This window comes from Lytechinus variegatus, chromosome 1, assembly GCF_018143015.1.
Source record: "Lytechinus variegatus isolate NC3 chromosome 1, Lvar_3.0, whole genome shotgun sequence".
Classification (NCBI taxonomy): Eukaryota; Metazoa; Echinodermata; class Echinoidea; order Temnopleuroida; family Toxopneustidae; genus Lytechinus; species Lytechinus variegatus.
This window is the reverse complement of record NC_054740.1, coordinates 88,503,376-88,517,900: the sequence shown is the minus strand read 5'-3', so window position 1 is coordinate 88,517,900 and position 14,525 is coordinate 88,503,376. Positions and strand designations below refer to the sequence as shown.

Sequence of the window (14,525 nt, the reverse complement as noted above, 5' to 3'; positions counted from 1 at the left end):
CTTAAGGATAACCATAGAGCTATCTCTGTTAGCTCCATGGGATAACCATTCCTTGTTGATATCAGGGATGGGGGGGGGGCGAGTGAAAGTAGCTCAGAATTTGAAATTGGGGTGTCAGATGAGATCCATTTTTAAACACAAATTTTCGTAATGATACTTTTAAGAAAAAATAAAAAAAATAACTAAGAGGATGGGGGCTATTTTATTTCTGTGACATTGATTTCGTCAATAGTTCTTGGTGAATTAACTCCAAATGTTGACATGAAAATGAAGAAAAATGATTTATTTATTGAGCATGACACCATAATGTCATTTCTGTACAATCAGGAATTATTTCATCAGACTTTTTTTGACTAATATTGTCTTTGAACTGATGTTTGAAAAGATGGGATATAGACTTCAAAAAAAAGGTGAGAGTATTGCCATTCTTTTAAAAGAAATCTCTGTAAAGACTAGCAAGTATGTACTGCAAGCATATTTGAAGTCAATAAATTTGTGCAATCCCACTCCCTTGCCACACCTCCAGGCGGAATGGATTTCCATTGGTTGAGTGAGATGAGAGAGCTATAAAAGCATGTTTCTCATTGGATATTTATTCAAAAATAGGTGTGCATTACGGATATAATATGAAGATAAATTGTTCTCAGAATACCAATTCAGAGAGGGGAGATCAAATATTTTATCTGAGATAAAATGGATCTCAGCATGCCACCCCTTGTCTTTATCTTTAAAGTGATTTATCTTTACTCAATTTTGACAAAGTGTGTTGTTTTTAAGCTTTGTATGTGCTTTTCAAGCTCAATAAAAATCTCAATTTCATTTTGGTTGACTTATTGTTGGCTCTGGGGTGGCAGGTCAAACATACTTTATTCATCTCTTTGGTTAAGATAAGATGTGTACCAATATCAAGGATTGTGTTTTAAACTTTATGTTTTTTGGTATAAAAGGTATTTCATGTTCCACAGTAGACTTGGCAAGATACCCATCATCTGAATCTGAATTGAATTAGGCTTTACTTTAGCATAGTGAAGAGGTCTTTAGTAAATCTTTCTAATGTGATTTTATGTTTAGATGGAGAAAGCCCAGTGATTTCTGGTTGCTCCAGTAACATAACAGTGAATTCTTCTGCTGGTCTGCCTGTTGCTGAGGTATCATGGACAGAACCAAACGTAACAGAGAACTCCGGCAACTACACTTTGAGCCAAACTCAAGGAAGTCCTTCTGGAAGTAATTTTTCTCTTGGAGATACTCTAATCATGTACGTAGCTGTGGATAATGGAGGGCTCATGGACAGCTGTCAATTCAGCATTACGGTTCTGGGTAAGTTGTTTTGGAAGATGAACTGAAGGCGATTAGTAGCTTTGTGCGGGGGTGTTTCACACATAAGAGTTGATACATTATAAGAATGACATAAATATCCATGAATTTGGTATTTAAGGAAAGCCTACTTTATGTATAACCTGTTCATCCAAATTTTTAATCACAATAATACTCTGCTGGCTTGTGAGTTTTGGATGTTTACAATGGGCTATTTCATGTTTTTACCAAGTATTTTTTTTTCTTGCTGACTTTGGCAAGATTGCCTGTGTTTGCTATAGATCCAGTTGTTTTTGTGGTAGCTCATGTTGCCGAAAGCGCAGGCACATTGTTTAACATAAATCGGATAGGTGGAAGATTAGAGAATGTTCAGCAGTTTGGTTTCCCATAATTTTCTTTTCCCTTGTCCTGATTGCGCTCTTGACATGACAATCCATCTCTTAATCATTTATATAAAAATTGTATGCAGAAATATTCACTGTACAGTATATTCTTTGAGATTGTGTGCTAAGCATCGCTTAGACTAATATGATATTCAATCACAAAAATTTTATCTGCTCAGAACTAAGATACAGGAAATGTTTGTTTATACTCAATTTAATAGGCCTATTACAAAAATTATTTTCAAAATACTTGAATATGAAACTAATTTTATGCAATACTTAAGACAAACACATTTGATAGATAGTAAATGTGATCGCATTTTAGTCATCATTCCACTAGCCAGTAGCCCTTCTTCCCTGATATTACCCTCATACACCATATGTACGGCAAACATGTGTTTATTGAACCTTGTTTCCCTGTCAGAGCGAGATGCTAATAATCTTCCAAAAAGAATGTTTGTGGGAATAAACAAAGAAACTGTTTATTGCATAATATTGCTTCATTATTTTTCCTCTGAATGAGGTGAAAATCAAACAAAATTAACCAAGCTTCCAGCACCAATATTGTGAATGTGATAAACCAAAGGGAGAAATTTATGATCACTACATGTGGAATTCCTGATAGATCTCTTATAACATCCAGATGGATATTTCCACATAAGAATAATTCCTCTCAATTGTAAATACGACACTGAGATTAACCTTGTTATGGCGATTTGTTTCAGATGTGGAAGCCCCCGTCTTGGTGTGTCCAGACAATATGATGAATAACACAGAATCGGGCCTGAACACTGCAAACGTGACTTGGGTGGAACCAACGTATTCTGACAACTCTGGCAATGTGAATGCTACTTCTGATTATTCGTCTGGTGCTCGGTTTGGTATCGGCACAACCGTGGTTACATACACTGCTGTAGATAACTCAGGAAACACTGCAACTTGTTCATTCAATATCACTGTGTATGGTGAGTGTCATTTCAGACATGTAGGGATTCACTGTACACAAACTTTAGCACTAGACCGTAAGGGTAATTTTATTATGGATGATTGCTTTTACCAATGTGTACAATCATGGAGGTCAAAAGGATGGAGTGACAAAAAACTGCAATCAATTCATATAGCTTCCAATTTCTAAAGGACAAAAGAATATACGGGTGCGCTGTAGCCTGTAGTGGCGACCTGTGATGCCGCCAGTTTCATGGGAAAACTGAAATGTGATTTGTGTTGACAAAATATGATTAGGTATTTCCAATTTTATTTCATCACAAAACGTGGATAATAAACTCATGACAAAATACTATCCAAAACCATATTGCATTCTGAATTGGGAAAATATTGTAGATAGATTTGTAAAGCTCATACAAACTTCAGTGAGAACCGACAGACTAATCACTTTGATCACGTATTTGCCAAAACATAACCACTGAATATGTCTATTGACATTAGAATTTTAGGCAGGATAAGCTTAGTTTACAAACATCATTGTTCTTTTCTATTTACTTAATAGATACTTTACTTCTGGTATCATAAGTAAGTCAATGTTTTAATTCTTTGCAGGCAGTACATTTTCTTCATATTTGACCTGTATCGAGACTTCTAAAAATCTTCTGAAAACTCTTTTTAGCTCTTTATGCGCCTTGAGCACTCTGCAGAGTGGATTTAGCGCTTTAAAAGTCACTTATTTATTATTATTGTATTTATGTCAAATGTTGATATTTCATGATCCTGTGGGGTATCAGGAAATTGTGAAGAATCATTGAAGAATTACACTCTTGTGTGTTTTCAGATGAGGAGCTTCCCACATTCACACCTTGTCCATTGGCCATCGCAGTAGACCAGAACAATGGCACCAACTTCGCATCCGTTTCCTTTGGCAATATTACAATTAGTGACAATGATGCTGTGACGGTCACCAACTACAGCCACAACTCTGGGGACACCTTCTTCATTGGTGATACTCAGGTTACAATCTATGCTGAAGATGCATCTGGAAACAACAACACTTGTCAATTTATGGTTACTGTTCGTGGTGAGTCACTCAAAACCATGTACTTCTTAAAGTTGGAAGTATTTTTTGATTCACTTGTTGGATGTTGTAAATCCTTTTCAAATGTAAAAACTGACATATTTCTTTTGCTTTTTTAAATTGTATTTTGAATACTTTCCCTCTTTGAATTGTCACTTGAATTGAGTTGAATGCGTAGACAAAACTTGAGAATTCAAACATGGCTCTACATTTTCATCAAGTGTATACATCTGACCCTCCCTACATGTAAGAACTATCTGAAGTGGTTTGTCTCGATTGTCTACGTCATGTGAAAGGTAGTCATGTTCTCAAATTGTCATGGCTTAAGTCGTTTATGAAGTGAAGTAAGAATGGAAAAATAGGGGGGGCAGACATGTAGAAGAGTTGATTGATTTACGGCATTGCCCGATTTACGGCATTGCCCTGTGGTAATGAATCTCTTTTGCCTTTTTTCATATTAAGACACCGAGGATCCCGTACTGGACTGTCTATCAGACATCATTGTCAATGCCACAGCAGGACAGCCGGATGCTGTAGTAAATTGGATTCCTCCCAATGCTACTGATAACTCTGGCACTTATGATCTGACCTTTAATAAAGAGGTTGGCTCAACCTTTGATATCGGTACCTTTGAAGTGGTTTATATAGCATCAGATGATGCTGGAAACACAGACAGGTGTACCTTCATGATCACTGTACAAGGTGAGATAACTTTAGAGCTCTATGGGCATATTATTTGCTGTCATCAGGCCATGTTATGAGTAAACTCAGTTATCTAAAGGATGCTGTCGGTCATTAACTAGATGGCTGAGGTGTGTAGGACTGGTACTGAACTACAGGGTAGAGTCCCCTACTCTTTCAAATCGGGTCCTTATTGTTCAAAGATGGTGACTGCCCTAATAATTCAAGGTCTCTTTCATTCATTGACTAAGCTGATCAATATGGTCATATATATTTATATATATATATATAAAGTAATCACAAAAGGTAAAAAAGTAGCATAGCTCTCAAAATGCATATATATATATATATATATATATATTGGCGAAGAAGCTCAAAAAGCATTGAAGCGGGAGCTTCTTCGCCAATATATTACTCACTGAAGCACCCACGCAATGTTTAGGTCCTTGCTCATCACAATTATATATATATATATATATATATATGTATATATGCATCCCATGCAATACCAGTCCTCTCAATTCACACTTTCAGGACAACTATCTGTATTTTTATGTTGATTAGATAATCATCACAACAGGTTATCTGATATCCTGAGGAAATATCAAAATTATTCAATTCTTCCATAAACTAGTATGCAGCATTGTGCAACAACGCCTTTATGTTAATGAGCCTTGATTTAGTATAGATTGATAATATCATGACTGGTATTTCTTTACAGATGTTGAGGACCCAGTCTTCACGTTCTGTCCAACTAATCAAGAGGCCTTTGCGTACATCAATGTAAGCGTTGATTGGATACTACCACAGGCCACTGACAATTCTCTTGGGCCCATCTCGCTGACATCTAATTATGCAAATGGTACTGAATTTCCAGTTGGGAACTACACTGTCACCTACACGGCTACTGATCCATCCTCCAACTCTGCAACATGTTCCTTCGTTGTAACAGTTTATGGTTAGTTCATCATTGGAGATCTCATTCCTTTATTTATTTATTATTACTAGACCAGTCAACTTACTCAGTATGTGCCAGCATTTCATGGTTCTTAATGTTGGATGTACTGAAAAGTTAGGACTTTGAATATTGAAATTTTTTAAATTTTGTTTATACATTTTGGATTCTTTTATTTATAGCCGTGTTCACCTTGCCATTATTTTGATATTACTTATAGAAGTGGTTGTATTTTGCATTTGTATATTCACATGATTAAGCAGCCAAGAACTGAAGTTTACATATTTTTAAACAGATTTTTTTAATATACCACATTGGAATGATTCTTTTAATGAAGCATCTTCAATGATTTGTTCCCCTCCAGGGAAACCTTCAGAACTCATTTCTCTCATTTCTATTAATATCAACCATTCTATTCACTCCTCAGCTAATGATTCAGTGGTACCGTTCATCATGTGTCCAAATGACATCATGCTAGACACTTTTACTGGCTTAGACTACAGGAATATAACGTGGGGTGCACTCACCTACTCAGACAACATGGAAGTAGTGTCCGTGGACTCAAACTATCTCAATAACAGTTCTCCGTTTTATATTGGTACCTCAGTGGTCATGTATAATGTCACTGACCGAGCTGGCAACGTTGCATCCTGTGACTTCTCTGTAACAGTGCTTGGTGAGCTTTTCATATGATTCCAATAAAGTAAAACTAGTGTTTAGTTTACATCTCAAGATATTTTTCACTAACAGTGAGAATGAGATAGAGACGACTGTATATTTTCCTGATCATTTGGATACAATATCTTACTTTGAGATCTATCAAATTGATGGGTCATTCAGTTTTTGCCATCCAAGATAAAAAGCAAAGGCACATTGATTTCTTTAATCTCAAATTGATCCCTTGGTTGAATCACTAGTTTGTATGATTATGGTAATGGCTTTTTTTGTATAGATACTCAGTAATTGAACTTTTTGCTGTCCCACAGATCTCTGTTGTGGATCTGATTATCCTTTTTTTCTATAATATAGGTGCAGCTATCCACAACTGCATCTAAAAGAAAAACAAGTCATTTTATCATGCTTATGTCTTGTTTTTTTTAAACAGATAATGAAGATCCAATATTGTTGAACTGTCCATCCAACATGTCTCAAGTGGCTGATGCAGGTCTGCCTGACACTGCAGTCAACTGGACCATGGTCAATGCTACCGATAATTCTGGCCAAGTCATGGATCCAGCCTCCACTATGCCATCAGGGACAAGATTTCCCATTGGAACCACGACAGTCACATACCGTGTTGCGGATCCTTCAAAAAATTCTGCCTCTTGTTCCTTTGTTGTCACAGTCATTGGTAATTAAAATGTCTTTATATTATTCGAGAAGCTCATTCTCCATAGTGATTGGTAGGATGTTGCAAGGGAAATCCATATTGACCAGGTTTGGGACGTTTCACAGAGGTAAATATGAATTTGGAAAGCTAGAAGGTTTCCTCTTGCCATAATAGAAAAAATGTATTGATGTGATGTATTCACTGTATTCTGTTTACTCATGTTTTTTTAATCTATATAAATCTGATGAGACTGAATGACGGTTGTCATTCTATCCTTTTCCATTTTTTCTAGATGACCAACTACCAACAGTAGTTACCTGCCCGAATAACACAATCCTGGGTACAGATGTAAATGCAAACACTGCGATGGTGACATGGATACCTGTTACATTCATTGATAATTCTGGCAGGGTGAATGTAACAACGACACACACCTCCGGGAATACTTTCCCACTTGGCCTGACCTATGTTAACTTCACAGCCAGGGATCCTTCTGGCAATGAGGCTTTGTGTCAGTTTAGCGTTTCTGTTTTCGGTAAGCACATTTTCGTATGGTTCATCGATTGTTCTCGGGTAACCAGGGCTCTGTCGAGGGAAGAATGGATAGTAGTACAATGCAAGCTATGATTGGTCTAAAATTATCTACACAAATTTGTGTTGTCGTAATTTGAATCTATTGCAAGTCTATATAAGACAGGGTTTAGAGCTTTCAATTTGATCTAAGATGAAAAATTAATGATTGACTCTCTATCTTCGATAAAGCCAAATGTTCTTTAATATTATGTTACAGCATGTTACTTACATGTACAGTATTGTTGGCCTCTTAATCATACAGATGAGAAAATATTTCCCTGCTTATTCTGAGGTTGTAGATTTTTACATTTACGGTGTAATGTCAATTGATGTTTTCTCCAAAAGTTGTATTCCAACAGTTTGTATTTTCTCTACAAGTACTACGAGTATCATTATTGATAATGACTTGGACACATATGAATATACTTCACTCTAAATTATCTTTATAGTGTTGCACAAAAAGACAATTATCAAAATATTCAAAGTAGAAATTTGAATCACTCCTGTGTATGACTTTCACTTATCTAAAGACAAGATGAATATTTATTTCTCTTGACCACATGGTAATACCGAGACATTTTTCTGCCAGCTATGTACAGGGACCTCTTTGTTGCTGTATGCAATGGCTTTATTACAAAACATTGGTTTGCAAACTATGAGTGATGACTTGAACTTGTTGCCATCTTTACTTCTTCTGATGGTAATCTACTCGTTAAGATAACAAATGTCATGACGCCTTGTTTCTCTTACAGACGATGAGGCTCCTGTGTTCTCATCATGCCCATCAGACTTCAATGTCACAGCTGATGAGGGATCTATAAACACCACAGTTACCCTAGCTAATATCACATTCACTGACAATGTCACACCTACACCCAGCCTTGTACTGAACAATAGCCACCAGTCACCATTGGTTCTTGAGATTGGACAGCATGTCATCAATTCATCAGCAACCGATGAAGCTGGTCTGGTTGGATACTGCACATATACCATCACTGTCTTGGGTATAACACTTTGAACTAAATAGATTAACGTAGTTTTCTGGAGAGCTTTGATTGAAAGTCTTAATTACATGTAGTCCATTAGGCTTGTATAGAGTGAATTATTGAATGCATTACTTTATATTCAAGTTACAAACGACTCTTTTGAGCATAGCTTTCAGGGCGTACATATTCTTGTTGAATTACACTCTGACCGCTGCACCCTACCAAAACTAATGCATGTTTTTGATGTAGCATATATATGCTACTGAAGTCATTGTATATGATTGGCTTAGATCACATCTGTCAGTACAGATCACTTGCATCCCCCTCCTCCCTCCCCAACCCAGAGATGGAGATGCCCAAGATGAATAAAATTCAAAGTTATATTGAGAGTTCACTTCCAAGTTTAGTTCCTTTGAACTTTGCTCATCTCAATCATTGGTTTATTGCATCTCTATCATGAATCCTTGAATCCTCTGAATTACAGATGACCAAGGTCCTAACATCACTTGCCCAGCTGACATTGTGAATGTAACAGATCCAGGTTTAGCTGTAGCCTCAATCTCCTGGTCTGATGCTGTAGCAACTGACAACACTGGGTCTCTCGCAGTTTCGTCAGACATTACCAGTGGTTCTAACTTCACTATTGGTGAAACAACAGTAACCTACAGTACTACTGATCCATCAGGAAACTCAGCCATGTGCTCTTTTACTGTCACAATCTCAGGTTTGTCAGACATCAATGCTTTAAATAGAGCCAGCATGTTTGTTTGTATTTGAACAAAGAGAACAATTCTGGTGGCAGATGAATATACAATTGGATAAGATTGAATACATCAAAGTGTGTGTCCAGGAAGGATAATCTTCTAATATGTAATTCAAGTTGAACACCAATGAAAATTGATTTCAAAAGTAGAGATTGATGGAAAATTTCAAATTTATTTTCTGTCCAACATCTGGTAATAAACAATTGAAAGCATCTATAAACATGAATGATTTGAAAATGCACTGTTGTATAAAAATTGATATTTTTTTCTTTTTGATAGATGAAGAGCTCCCTGTCATCAGCAATTGCCCATCGGACATTAATGTGACAACAGATGCCAACAGTGACTCCAAGAGCAATGTGACTTGGGTAGAACCAACTGCTACAGACAACACAGTAGTTGTAGCCTTGTCTGGGTCAGAGGATCCAGGAATGTCATTTACTATTGGGGAACAAGAAGTAACCTATACGGCTTCTGATCAGTATGGAAATGAGGACACATGTGTTTTCACTATTAGAGTTACAGGTACGTCAATTCATCTTGTGTGTCATTTCAGAACCTTTCTGTGAGAGTCATGGTAACTATGAGGGTTGTGGTAGTGCTTTACAGATAAATGTGCACTCCTCCGGTTGCTGCATCCTCAACAGAAAATAGATCCTCAACAGAAAATAGATAAGATAGAAATGGCCATCAATTGTCATGTAATGTTATACATATTTTTGTTTCATTTCCAGATCATACTTAAAAGTTCTATACATTTCAAATTTTATGATTTTTTCTGGAAAATTAGTTTGAAAGAAGGAAGGTACAGTATTAGGAGAGAGAAGTGAAATAAGCCCTTAAAATGAAATGGTAGATCACGATACTAGCTTACTGCCCATTCATTCTGCTATGTTCCTGTATCATCTTCTTTCTTGCTTATAATAGATGTGGAAAATCCTGTGTTCACCAGTACTCCTAATAGCACTACAACCACTGCTGATCCTGGCCAGGCTGGAGCCTTTGTGACACTGACACCGGTCACTGCTACAGACAACTCTGGCTCATATGTGATATCATCAACAGCTCCTGGAAACTCTTTTTATCCTATCGGTGAAACCAGTGTTCTCTTCATGGTTGTGGATTCCTCTGGAAACCAGGCAGAAAAGACTATTTTGGTGACTGTTACAGGTATGGTTGTTTGCTTTCAAATACCAGGGTATCAGTATGGTTCTCCAAATCAAAGATCTCCTACAGATAAAACCCTACTAGTGATTGGTCAGAAGAAATTGGCCAAGTATCATTTGAAGAATTTATTACAAATGACCCCAAAGTGAGGCTTTTTGAAGTGTATTATTAATGATATAACTTAATTTCCTTTCAGCAAGCAGGATTTAAGTTTTTCCCTCTGAAATGAATAATACGTACCTGATAATGTGAAAGGGTGAAAGTTGTGCAATTCTTTAGAATATGTTGCATCTGTTTTGTATTGAATGGTTGCAGTACTATCTAATTATGATTTCAGCAGCTCATCAAGGGAAGGAAGATTTTAGATAATTGGGATAGGACTAAAAAATGTTTGATTATTTTCGGGGAGTTATTATTTGTTATCAAGAGGAGGAGAATCTTACAATTTGTTGGTTGTCAAAAAGAGCACAATTCAACAAGCTCATAAGACGATGTGTAATCAAGCCAGGGATATATGCAATGCACTGAACAAAAATGGTGTAAGTGCAACATATGATAACTTGAATTCTTGCACTGACAAGGCAATCATCATAAGCTTTATTTTGGTCATTGTAATGTTGGTCTGTAGAAAGCATATCAAATATTATATAAACACTGGACAAATTTGATTGGAAAAAGGGTGAGATGAAACTGCAATTTGAATCTTTACAATTTTCATGGTTTTATTTTTGCAACCAGATGATGAAGCCCCAGAATATGATATGTGTCCTGGTGACCTACAAGTAGCGGCAGATCAAGGATCAACAAATGCTACAGTAGCATGGGATGTCCCAGTTTTCTCAGACAACTCGGGCAATGTCACCGTCACTGAAAACTATGCTTCACCGACTGTATTTGGTCTTGGATCATATGTTGTTATATACAATGCATCAGATGCATCTGGAAATAGCATTGTCTGCATGTTCAACATCATGGTGCTGGGTGAGTTGGTATTTTATGTTCTTGCTCGACGTCTGAACTTCATGATTTTCTTCATTGCACAGGCAGGTGTGATACAAATCTTCAACCATTGATGTAAAGCTTTTCTCATTTTATTTGAGACTTAATAGGAATGATGTGTACTGGATAACAGTTCTATTAGCAATTGAAGAGATTAGAATCGATGAGACATCCTCTGATCTAAAATGCACTAACATATCTGGTAAACTATCAATCAAAATGATTTTCTGCACTATTTTTTTATACAGATGAAGAAGCTGCAAATATCACCTGTCCTGCAGACATCAGCCTGTCCATCCCTGCCCTGCAGTCCTACGTGACTGTAAACTGGTCTGATGCTGTAGCCATAGACAACACAGGACCACTCAACGTCACCTCGGACATTGCCAGTGGTTCCAACTTCACCATCGGCTTAACAACAGTCACATACTCTACACGAGATACTGCTGGGAACCCTGCATCCTGTTCATTTGTTGTGAATGTCACTGGTGAGTCTACCCTTTCTTACATCTACCTCTCCACCTCATTTACCATGATCACAATAAACCTCCTCTGCCCTTAGATGATGATTAGGTACTACGGTGTTGTGCACATCTCAATCCTTTAGATACGTGAGCAATGGAGTAACTTCTAATTTACACTCGATCACACAAGAAAACCTGATATTCATATTTTGTCTTATGCTTGTAAAGCTCAAAGTAAATAACTATATTCTCCAATCATCACAAATGTACATATTGTATTTTCATTTAATTTCTCCACACAAAGTTTATTTAGCCTTTCTTAGTGCTATGTATCCAAGCAGACATTCAGATTGCAAAGTTCCTTACTTTAATTCTCAATGATTTAAATGCCTTTCTCTGCAGACAACCTAAGTCCAGTGTTTGATGCTTGCCCGAATAACATGACCTTCACCACCCCAGCTGGGGAGGCTACAAAGGTGGTGGGATGGACCGTATCTGTGTCGGATAACTCTGGTTTTGTATCCATATCAAGTACCTATAATGTCAATGATTCCTTCCCTGTGGGTGTGACGCCAGTCTTGTATACTGCGGTGGATGGGAGTGGAAACAGTGCTGAATGTGTCTTTAATGTGGTCATCAGTGGTAAGTTCACCCTCCACTTAGATGGTATTTCACAAAGCTGTTTGTACGATTATGCTTGATACAACTGGAACATGCTCTTAGATGCTAGGTCGTTTACAAAGGGCTATTATTTAGCACAAGAAAGGGTCCCTAGTTGTGTGTAAAGTCATGCTAATTTAAAACAGCTATGATATGACTCCCTTGTATTGTCTTAGAAGTAGATTTGACACTCCTGGCTTTTCACAATCTTTTGAGCATTTGTTAGTATATTTTATGGTGGTGCGAAATGAATACAGTTATTGAGAACAGATTCATTGAGTAAAAAACAAAAAAATAATATTCTTGTAACATCATTGATAAAATCAAACCAATTATTTTGTGCTGGATGGCTATGTGATAGCCTTTACTTGTTTGTACTTCATGATGATTATAAGTTAAGTTATAGTTGTGATTTTTTTTGTATGTTAAGAGAGCATGTCAACGATGGCTCACATTTACTCATGTACATGGTTTCATACAAACTAAATCACCGACAATATGCTCAAATTATAGGAAATCAAGATGGTGCTCTTAATTTGATATTACATGTAGGTTTGAGATTAGAAGTTGGGAAGATTCCAGATCCTTATAGTAAGAATAGATTAACCAAGTAATCTTGTCTTACCACATTCAAATATATAGATGAGGAATCTCCAGTGTTCCTGTACTGCCCAATGTCTTTGTCCCCTGTCCTGGATACTGGTAACTCTACCCAAGTGGTCAGCTGGTCAAACCCTGTGGTCACTGACAATACAGACAACTACAACCTCATGTCCAACTATCAACCTGGAGATGCTTTCCCACTTGGATCAACGGTCGTAGAGTACTTAGCTGTTGATAACTATGGCAACAATGCAACTTGCACGTTCACAGTCACTGTCCGTGGTATGTCATTAACGTATTAAGCTTACCATTCAAAGATATGATTGAGCCAGGGCGTGTTCTGTACTAAGCCATTGAGCACTGTGCCCCTGGGTTCTAGAGAAAATTTATGTCATCTTGAAATACAGAATGGTCAATGACTTAAAATCTGTTAATGATGGACTAACCACAACACTCAACTTATGTTGAGATCACCAGGTGTTGAACTTTCTATTTCCGAGGCCACAGTCAGTGTTTTATTTTTTATCAGTCGTTTGGTTGGGGTTTCCGTGAAAGTTGTCAGGACTCACTAAATTGTCAACTCCTATTACCATTGTAACAGTCAGAGACAAGTGCTTTTCAGAAAATAAAATCCAAGGATTTCACAGAAACTTACTGAACTGAAAATTTAGTCAGTGGCAGTGCTGACAACTTTCTTGAAACATCGTTTCAACACCAACACCATCACAATCTTTATACAACGGGCAAATAAAATTATGTAGATCTTTTTCTCATTGATCACATCCAAAGCTTTGTCTGATGAGGAGATAGGATTTTGTTTGTATGTTAAAATTTTCTCTCCTATTGTCACAAAGTAAATTTGAGTTGAAAATATGCTCATTCTGGTTTTCTCCAAGAGAAAGCTGAATATGAAGGAAATATTAAAGAACAATCCTTATTGACCTCAATTTGTAATGAAAGCAGGAACAATGTTAATTTCATTCAATTGTTTTCTGTTATGTTGTGCATATACAGATTTGGAGGACCCTGTATTTAGCATATGCAATACATCAGATATCATGCAGAATACTGCCACTGGCCTTCCAAATGCCTCTGTTAGCTGGACCGAGCCTGCAGCCATGGACAATACTTACAATGTCACTGTGACTGGGGATTATTCTCCTGGTGATGTGTTCCCGATCGGTCCAACCCTGGTGACTTACACAGCAACAGATTCCTCTGGCAACATGGCCATGTGTCCTTTCACAGTCATTGTCGTTGGTAAGTTTGATATTTCTCATATCGGTTATAAACTATGTTGCATCTCTTGCTCTCCCAGTGTTTCCTATTTTCCTCAGATACACAGTTCATATTTTTGCTTAATGTATTTAGATAAAGCAAGATCACCTATCTCCAAAGTAGATATTCGCCTAGTCTTACCAAGAATAGCAATAGATTCAATTCAAGTATCATTGATTTGCTCCACAAATCTAGATTGATCGTAATTTGATTAAGACAAAGCCTGAGCTACTCCCACCTGTAACTGCAATTTTATTCAATTCTTTAAGCCTTGATCATTGAAAGATCACAAAGAACATAGAACACCATATCTTTCTGGCACATAGAACACCATATCTT

The 14,525-nt window shown here is 37.0% G+C and overlaps 1 protein-coding gene across 1 annotated transcript in view; it reads left to right on the top strand.

The window, feature by feature from the left end:
* The window catches only part of LOC121432224, a 111,181-nt gene that overhangs the window by 48,186 nt on the left and 48,470 nt on the right, over positions 1-14,525 (top strand). The window contains exons 33-49 of the mRNA XM_041630080.1: positions 1,072-1,320; positions 2,426-2,665; positions 3,487-3,729; positions 4,189-4,428; positions 5,129-5,365; positions 5,790-6,038; positions 6,468-6,713; positions 6,985-7,227; positions 8,018-8,269; positions 8,736-8,975; positions 9,295-9,540; positions 9,943-10,185; positions 10,921-11,163; positions 11,430-11,669; positions 12,048-12,287; positions 12,948-13,190; positions 13,923-14,168. Of these exons, the coding sequence (XP_041486014.1) occupies positions 1,072-1,320; positions 2,426-2,665; positions 3,487-3,729; positions 4,189-4,428; positions 5,129-5,365; positions 5,790-6,038; positions 6,468-6,713; positions 6,985-7,227; positions 8,018-8,269; positions 8,736-8,975; positions 9,295-9,540; positions 9,943-10,185; positions 10,921-11,163; positions 11,430-11,669; positions 12,048-12,287; positions 12,948-13,190; positions 13,923-14,168 (4,140 nt within the window). The remainder of the gene's footprint in view (positions 1-1,071; positions 1,321-2,425; positions 2,666-3,486; positions 3,730-4,188; positions 4,429-5,128; positions 5,366-5,789; positions 6,039-6,467; positions 6,714-6,984; positions 7,228-8,017; positions 8,270-8,735; positions 8,976-9,294; positions 9,541-9,942; positions 10,186-10,920; positions 11,164-11,429; positions 11,670-12,047; positions 12,288-12,947; positions 13,191-13,922; positions 14,169-14,525) is intronic.